We start from the raw sequence: 9,678 nt of genomic DNA on the forward strand, positions 1-9,678 counted from the left end.
TGTTAACAAAGACCTCAGGACATTGAAAGCAACTAGATGAAAGAAAGTGACCTGGGAAGGGGAAGGGGTGAGAGTGAGAGGGGGGAAATGAGGGGAAGAAAGGGAGAGAGCAAGTTAGGACACAAAAATAAAGAAGAAAGGGAGGCTAGCTCCAGGAGACAAGACCTGGCAGCTGTGGTGCAGAGAGAGAGAGAGGGGGGGAGAGGGAGAGGGAGAGGGAAGGGAAGGGAGGGGGTTGGAGTGTAGAGAGAGAGAAAGATGAGGGAGCAAGAGATCACTTGAGGAGGGAAACTGTGTAGTTGCAGTGTTCTGCACAGTGTGATCGGGACTGCCATAGATTATCAGTAATTGTTAGATCAGATCAAAAGAGTGGGGCTAGGATTTGGATTGGTGTTGACTGAGTGTATCTGGATAAAACAGGAGCACAGGTTACTGTAACTGCTCTGCTTTTTAAAAAAGAGGATCTTTGACAGGACACTTTACACTGCAAGGCACCCAGGAACACAACTTGGTTGGCTTCTAACTGATACAGCAAGATGCAGGTGAGAGATTCTTAAAATATTTGTATTCAGTGGAAACGGTATATGTGAGTATTGTTTTTTTTATCAAAGTGATACAAATGTAAAATGTCTTTAAGGATTAAATCAAGGCATTGCTGTAAATCTCTGCAGGAGAATTATTTGAAACCCCTAATCCAAACTATCAACTTGCACTGGTATTTGTGTTTAGAAGACTAAACATTGCATCAAAAAATGATGTCCCTAAATTGATAAGTTAACTGGCAAGATATATCAAGAATGAAGAGATATATCAATAGATAGAAAGATGGATAGATATTCTTAAAGTAGAATCAAATTGCTGGGTGGACAGATTGGTTGGATATTTGAATTCAAATGCACCAAATGGCACAATGTGCAAACAGTAATGCATTAAGCTGATGGGTGTATATTCTGTAACATAAGATACATGCATTAGCACCAAACATTTTTTCAAACTTTTTTTTAACCACTAGCACACATGAAACTTGCCTTATAAATAGCTTGACAGATTTTTAAACTTTAACTTGTGCAGATTGTGTTTTCTTTAACACAAGTTAGGCATGCGTTCTAACTGTCTGACTCATTTCTAGCTTTACTGGGAACTTTTATTTTACCCTGTACTTGAGGGGGGCTCGTCACATGCCTGTCTGCTAGCATAAAAACACAGACTGGCAATGAGCTCTGAATGCCGAAGGATGTGGAGCTGCCAAAATCATTATTCCAGATGAGTGTTCAGTGTTACTCACAGCGAGTAGGCATTGCGGCAGGCAGGCAGGCAGACAACCACAATGAAAGCTTCCTGACAAAGCCCCGGGCACCCACTTCTGAGGAGGAAAACCGCTTTGCACAGTATCACTTTAAAATCCCACATTTCACCCTCTATTGTTTCTTTGCACAGTACTGTTTTGTTGAATCTTCTCCAAGGTGTTGTCACTATGCCTGCTCTCAATGCCACACCTGTGTATATTCTTCTTTCTGGATATCCTTGCCAAGCTAATACTTATACTCAATTTACACATCTTAGTTTTAGGGTCACAGATTTCTTTCTGCTTAGATATTGCTGTGAAATAACTGCTGGATATCACAGCTGCAAAGTGCTTTGTGTTCATATGAGTGGATACTTTATTATGGGGAAAGCAGATTTTTGGTTTTGCTCCAGCAAACAACACCCACTCTCAAGAGATTTCATGCACTAATAAGATAAATAAAAATAAAAAACTTTTTAACTACAGTATACCTTCAATATTGCACCCACCATTTGGTCTAATGTAATCACTCCAAATATATCCCACATAGACACACATTCTCTGAGAGCTCAGTATAGGGGAATTTTTAGGGGAGTCGTAGCTCTCTCTCTCTGTCTCTGTCTCTGTCACTCTTTCTAAAAGAACTCCCCACAAACGGCAAGCCATGAAGAATGCCTCCAAGTGCCACTTAAATAAACTGATACCTTGATAGACTTTGAGTTAAGTCCCTCCGACGAATGCAAACTACACTACCTTCCAGCAAGTCCTAGGACTGATTCCTGAATACATTGGTGTCTAGTGTCTAGTCATCTGTAAATATTTAAGAAGCTTTTAAAGCTTGTATTAGTAGTGGTACTCAATATTGCATTCTGACTCTGGGCTCAATAATTATCTTGGCATCCTTAAATCGATCCCATCTTTTAAGAAGCAATCCACCTCAGAATTAATGTAATTATTAATTTACTTCCATTGCAATTCAGTTTACATAAAAACAGAGTTTCTGCAACTGTAAATGGGAAGACTTCTGGAACACACAACAAAAAGAAAAAACTACTACAAACCAGAGAACACATTTGAGAAGACTATTTTTTTCAGTTTAAAATATGAATATGAATATCTGTTGAATCAGCTTGCAAGAGAGAGACTGAAGCAGTACTGTACTGCAGTATTAAATTGAAGTTTCATATAAAACCCACACCTAGCAGTATTTACTTCTATAACAATCACAGTACATTTTTTCAGTTTTAAAAAAGGGGAACTTAGGGATTCGTATGAATTAGATACACTTATTATATAGTGTTATTATGTTGTAATTTCTCTCTCTGTGTCTCTCTCTCCTGGCAGGGACGTCCTGCAGACTGGGAATCAGACCCCTGGATCCCCCTATCCTAGGGGAGCCCCCCCAGCAGAGAGGGAGGAAGGGAGAGAGAGATAGGATCTCCACTGCGTCTGTCATGCCAACCCTCCTTAGTAACCTGACTGGGAGGTCTGGGTTGCTGGTCGACCCCACAGGGGACCCCAACCTCACAGCAGCAGTCCAGACTGGGGTCCCCCTGGCCCCAATCTGCACGTTGTGCTGCTGTGGCCTGCTAAACCGCACTCTGGCAGTGGTCTTCATGGTCAGCCTGGCGATCGCTATCATCCTTGGCAACGTTATCACGCTCACAGTCTTCCTACAGACCCGGCAGTTCCGCACACCGCAAGGATACCTCAAAAGTAATGCAATGGGACCCATGTCCACATTTCAACACTCACTTTATATTATTTTAATAAGTGGCCATTTCTGGAAACCCTTAAAATCTTGTCACCTATAATCAAAAACACACAAGATGCTGTGTTCAGTGTGGTTTTTTTGAGACAAAGAAAATATACCCCACCAGGCAGTATTAGAATTTATTAGAATTAGAGGATTTCCTGCTAATTGACACTGGTATGTAAGATGCTATTAAAATTTCTACTGTATAAGACCACGTATGCCTCTTTGTAGATCTGCTTGGCGAAAACTACATTTTCACTGCCGTTTTAGCCCAAAATCCTGTAAGCATTCTCAATCACAAGATATGAAGAAATACAGTAATAAAGAAAATCATTAAAAGTGGTCTTTATTAATTTAAATTTCCCAGCAGTAATGCTTTATGAAGAAATTCACAGCACTTTTCTATGTGTGGTTTTAAAAGGGTTGATTTCTGAATGGCTGAGCCCTAATTCGGCTCTGCTGCTATTGATAAATTGTGAAAAGTACTGAATAGCTTGTTATGCTTGTTAAATGTTGTATTTTATATTACATTGAGACTTCCATCTCAAGGACGTTTCCTGGTTAGAAACGATATATTCACTTTGTTTTTTTGTGAGGCTTCCTGTAAGGTGAGGGGCAAGTGCACCGCATACAGCCAGGCACTGTCTGTGAGATTCTCCTTCACTTTATAGCGAGGGTATCTGTGCTATTTAAAGTAGCTTTGCACAGCTGTTGGAAGGCAGAAGAACCAAATAATGGGAAAAGAAAGTATTGTATTAGCACCACAGGCCAACACACCTGTTAATGTAACTGAAGTAGTTTTGCTGTGATAATTTGCCCCCCATTTAAAAAAAACTGCTCCTACCTGCAATTAATTGCTTGTTATTTGTATTATTCTTTTCAGACACTTTGATATAAATGTGTGCTTTGTTACCTTTCTCCCTGGCAGTGTCTCTGGCGCTGGCAGACATGATGGTTGGCATGCTGGTGGCACCCTTCTCCATCTACACAGAGATCTTGCTGATGGTGACCAGCTCTCCGCCGGCGTGGTACCAGGGGAGTGAGGGGGTCTCCTCAGGGGGCCTCCTGGGTCCCTGGCAGCCCTGCAAGCTGATTGGGCCTGTGTTTGCTGGTTGCACCTTCGTGTCCATCAGCACCATCTTTCTGATGACTGTGGAGCGCAGCGTGGCCATCCTCAAGCCGCTGCACAAGGACACTATGGTGACACGCCACCGCACCCTGCTCCTCATCACCCTCTCCTGGACGGCCAGCTTCCTGCTGGCCATGGCCCCTCTGATCCTCAGTGACGCCTTCACCCTGGAGTACAACGAGTGCAGCCGCATGTGCAACTACACCCCCTTGTGGAAAGACAGGCTGCCACCTCCAAATGGGAATATCATGCTGCTCTTCCCAGTGTTTGACTTCACCTTGCTGGGGGGGACCCTGGTGGTCAACATCCTCTCATTCTCCAGCATCAGACGGTACTCCCGCAAGCGCAAGTTGCTTGCGGAAGGGGGTTCAGGGGGGGGCATTCACAACTGGTGCACGCACAGACCCTCGTTCTCGGACATCAAAGCGGCCAAGACAATTGGCATCCTGACATTTGCTTTCACGGCCTCCTTCACCCCCATCGCCACTTTTGTGTTGGGCAATGTGGTGGGATACCAGTGGTGCAACTTCTCCTTCTTCGCCTTCTGGATCCTGACCTCAAGCAGCTGCTGCAACGTCATCATCTACAGCGTGCGGGACCAGCGATTCCGCAAAGGCGTGACACTGCTCTTCCGCAGAGGCCCTGCACCCCCCCCAGGGGAGAAGAGTTGAAATTCCCAGTGTACTAAACAAGCGCAATACTGTTAGCGACTTTAGGGAATGCTTTATGGCAGCAGTTTTTCTTTGCAGTTCAGCCTTAGATGAAAATATAATTATGGGCATTCCTGCATAAATTTGCAAAAATGGGGTGTAGATGAGGGTTCTAAAATATTATATTATTACAATTGCATGATGTTAAAAACTCTTGAAAGCATGTTTTAAACAGTCATAATTAGCAAACCTTTAGAAGGCAGTATGAAAAACACTCTTCCCTAACCATTTGACTTTGACTGCAGCAAGGATACATTGTCTTCAGCAAGAACGAGTGATCTGTAGGATGTGAAGAGAAAGGGTATTTCGTACCCGCATTATCCTCTTCAATTTAAATGAAGACCAGATTAAGCACAGGTACAGGCTCGGCAGCCACATAACTCTTGAGCTGCTGTCTGATTTAAAAGATGACCTGGAGCCTGTCACCCAGAGAAGCCATGCTATCCCTGCAGTGGTCAAACTATTGTCCACCCTGCATTATCTTGCCTCTGAGTCCTTTCAGGGGACTGTGGCAGCTCTTGCTGGCATTTCCCAGTCCGCTTTTTCTCGTGCGTTGCCAGTTGTGCCGAATACATTTTTTATGCAAACACCCAAATACCTATTTTTCCCTAAAAGAAGGGTGTATTTACAAGCCTTGAAAAACAATTTCTGTGACATTTCTGGTTTCCCCAACGTGTTGAGAGCAATAGACTGCACACATCTGTCGCTAACCCCTCCAGCTCATTCTGAACATCTGTATAGGAATAGGAACACACCTATTCTATTAATGTGCAGGTGGTTTGTAATTGTGCACAATTTAGCAATGCACCACTGACTAACAGTATACATTTGGCTTATAGGCTTATAGGCTACACATGATAATTAGTGGTATAATGCAAAATTTGTTGCTGGTCCCTTGAAATTCGTATTAATAAGAACTGACTGTCCTTCTGCAAGTATCATAACTTGTCAATGCGGCACCATGATCTATTGTGTGTTATAAGCTACTAAGTAAGTTAGAAATAATAATAATAATAATAAAAAAATGCTGAAATTATTTCGTTTCAATTTAAAGTAATCTTTTATTTGCATTGTACACCAGTGTGTAGGCTACAATGCAGAAGCATGATTTATTTTGTGTTACCGGTAGCCTACGGGCTAAAGTAAAAAGAAAGTGCGCCTGGTATTCATTTGATTTTACTACTGTACTGTATACTGTATAGGCCTACTGTACAGATTTATATTTTTACATAATGTAATGTGTAGCCTACCCAAAATACATTAGAGTTATTTCAGCACAATTATTTATACATTTAAAATACATTGAGCACTATAAATGCATGTGTGTGTGATTTTATTGTATTTTTTTAAAACCTGACACCTCCTTATGTTGGACAAACATGTCCGGTTTAGCGAGGGACTAGTGAATGATTATGAAAAGCTTTTTGGGGGTGAAGGTGGGGGCCCCACTATAGAATCTGATGGGATTAAACTGCCTTTAATTATTTAAAAATGACTCTTGCAATGCTAGAGATCTCACTAAGAGAACGCCACAAATATTTAAATTAGTATATTGCAGCTCTCTTCATTAACATATTTTTCTCTTAGTACATATAACAAAATGTATACCTTGTGAACTGCGCAACGAAAATGCTAATTACTGGCCCATCTTAGTACATCTACCCCTCAGTTTGTTAAAAAGAGTTTCAGTTCAAAGGTAGCCCACAGTTAATTAATAATTTTGTATTATTTTTAAGCTAATCTTTAATAAATGAGTTTTTAATTTAAAAAGCTGACCTTGGCAGCATTATCAATTACCCCTTCATGGAACAGTCTTTCTTGTCTGCTGTTTAAAAAAAAATTACAAGTCTTAGATTTAATTCGTTAAAAAATGTTGTACCCCACATATTAATTACATGGATTTATATTTTCGAAACTACCAGCTAAAAGGGTAATTGAATTAGACCTTCAATGTGTTTCACTGTCTGTGAATCTGCTGGAACTGTAAATACTGTATAATTTCATGTTATATTATTGACTGACATTTATATGTGGATCTGAGTTTCTAATAAAGGAATTTGTCGTAAAAAAAAAAAAAGTTTATTTCTTTTTTCTTCACTCTGGTTTTGGTGATCTTTAAAAAGATAGTGATTACAAGTAACAGGATCTCCCAGACTCCCTTGCTGTGAAGACGCAGCTCCAGTAATTGGTTGCTCTGGAAACCACTTTTACATGCCTCAGTTCAAAGAACAAACACACTTTGCCATTTAGTGGCAGTAAATATTTCATTGCTCTTGAAAAGGTAGCAAAGCGATAATAATATAATATAAATCCACACTTTAAATTGAATCCGTTGCATTGAGTACTGGGGGACTGAATAGCAAAGGTGCAATCTGATAGTGGTTTTCACGTTAGGATTTGGTTTGGGGTGACATGTAAGGTTAGGGTTAGGTTTGATTTAAGGTTAGGATTAGGTTTGTGTGTAGATGCTCCAGGAAGCATGGATGTTCCTGACACACTGGGCTCTGTATAAATAGACAGCGTGGAAGTGAGGTGGATATGGAGGATTTGAAGTACAAGAAAAGTAAAAGGAATCATTTTTTACATGACCTTTGCCCATTTATACACAGTTACTAAAACTATATATGTGATCACTGTAAATAATACAAATTCAATTAGAAAAACTTTAGTGTTGACTATATATTCAGAATACCAGTATGTCTGCTGATGGGAAACAAAACCCCTTCCCAGTTGTTGATCTAGGAAATATAATTGAAATCAATCAATTTGCTATGATGTGGGGGTTAATCAGGACAAATCCATACTGAAATATTATATTGGTGTTGATTTATAGAGAACTCCAGAACTAAAAGAAAGCATTGCCCCTTAATGTAATGTACCTAATCATTCTTTTCACATTGGCTCAATTTTTCCGGTAAATAGATCTTCAACTCAATAGTCAGTAACAGCATTGACAGCATATCATTTTCAATCAATCAATCAATCAATGTTTATTTTATATAGCGCCTTCCATAGTGGATCACCATCACAAAGCACTTTACAAGATAGTGATGAACAATGCATAATACATTAAATACAGTGAATTACAAGGCACAGTACATCAAATACAAACAGTAAAAAAAACCAAACAAACCAAAAAAAAAAACAATGCAAATACATAGCGAGTGAGCAGATTTTGTGGCATTACACTGGTCAAGTTTTGGTACACATACCACTTTCTGGCCCTACATGAGACCAAGTTCTGAACCTGCAAGTTCACAGTCACCTGACCCGACCTGCACTCCACATGGCTATGCTTTTACTAGATGAGCCTCAGCGGACCCATTCTCTTTGTAGTTCTTTATGTGGCTGTGTCTTTACTCGATGAGCCACAGCTGACCCATTATATTTGTAGTTCTTTAAGTGGAACTATCGAGATGCAATCATATCACTCAAAAAAAACAATGAAATATCTGTTTTACACAATTCTTTGATATCCATTTATTGAAGTTCAGTTCCATGTTAATCAACAGCTTGTAATCAGCAGTAGACTACCATTGTGATTTCCAGCCCATATTCCATTTGCATGTTCATTGTTTATTTCAGTATATACATTGATGTTGCTCCAACAATATTTAAGACATACAAAGACATCTATGCAATGCATTAATAATACTGATGAATAATACAGACTGGAACTACTCATGTATCTATGATAAAATCAGGCTGATGGGAATATTTAATAATGTTTTAAGTGGGATAAACCCAGGGTCTGTAATATGCAGCAAACAAGAGGAAAATCAATATCCAATTACAGTCGGACTTCAACTTAAACGCAATGGACATAATTGAAAATATTTGTAACTGACGCAAACACATTATACAGACATTAAAAAAAAGACTCCTCTCCAATGCCATGCAATCTATTTTTCTGAAGGGTTAAATCAAATGATAATAACAACAACAGCAATAACTACTATGTAAACACACAAGGTGACATCCTTCCCCCCCACGCACAAATGGAAAGCCAGGCAGCTGAGAATAATAGGAATCATAATCACCATCTTCATGGTATAATTGTTATTTAGACCAACACTTTGCTTTTTAATTTTAGCCACACAGCTGAGCACAAAACAATATATAGTGCAACTTGTTTACAGAATCTAAGGAAAAGGGGCTTACTGTGCTAAGGTTTTCAAAGCTGAAACAATGTTGTTGTTTTTTTTTTAATTGTGTGTGTGTTTGTGTGTGTGCTGAAATGTCACACAAGTTGCACATAATTTTTCTGAAATCAGGATGTACCAACAACATGGAATCTTTTAGCAAAAAATAAATAAAAAAAGATTAATATTCAATTTTGGCGCAACAATACTCAGAAGTGCTCACAAAACACAACTTTATATATGCAACCTTGTCAATATATAGTACAATTCCATAGCTCAACAATTGATAGTGCTGCCTCGTGGTATTAATCATGTACTGTGCTTCAGGTTATGGTCTAAGTGCAGTTGGAACCATGGAAACAAAATCAACTTGAATCTGTTGTGTTAAATGTATACTATAATGTCAAAGCTTTGACAATAGGGTCAATCATATCTCCAATTAACTATAGAAAAGAAGCAACAAACCAAAATATTTTCAGCATAAGAAAGGGGCAACTAGTGATAAAGTTGCTATCCACTCTTAAAATGTTACGCAGCATAACGGGAGTTAAGGTTTAGAAATGTGTGAGTATATGTGTGTATGGTTTGGGGGGGGGGGAGGACTGGCTATACATGTATTAGAGCTCTCCAGAACTCAAAATATTGTTCCTTTATTT

The 9,678-nt window shown here is 39.5% G+C and overlaps 1 protein-coding gene across 1 annotated transcript; it reads left to right on the forward strand.

The window, feature by feature from the left end:
• The first annotated feature begins 291 nt into the window (after positions 1–291).
• LOC117425128 (trace amine-associated receptor 13c-like) lies at positions 292–6,903 on the forward strand. Its single transcript, XM_034041819.3, has 3 exons — positions 292–542; positions 2,630–3,001; positions 3,970–6,903. The coding sequence occupies exons 2-3, from the start codon at positions 2,740–2,742 to the stop codon at positions 4,839–4,841; spliced, it is 1,134 nt and encodes a 377-aa protein (XP_033897710.3). The 5' UTR covers positions 292–542; positions 2,630–2,739; the 3' UTR covers positions 4,842–6,903.
• The last annotated feature ends 2,775 nt before the right edge of the window (positions 6,904–9,678 follow it).

This window comes from Acipenser ruthenus, chromosome 20 (assembly GCF_902713425.1).
Source record: "Acipenser ruthenus chromosome 20, fAciRut3.2 maternal haplotype, whole genome shotgun sequence".
NCBI lineage: Eukaryota > Metazoa > Chordata > Actinopteri > Acipenseriformes > Acipenseridae > Acipenser > Acipenser ruthenus.

What these genes read in the sequence shown, in the direction of transcription:
- LOC117425128 (XM_034041819.3), top strand. Translation starts at nt 2,740, where the DNA reads ATGCCAACCCTCCTTAGTAACCTGACTGGGAGGTCTGGGTTGCTGGTC. An exon ending in ACCGCAAGGATACCTCAAAA is followed by an intron (nt 3,002 to 3,969) that starts GTAATGCAATGG and finishes TCTCCCTGGCAG; the next exon opens with TGTCTCTGGCGCTGGCAGAC.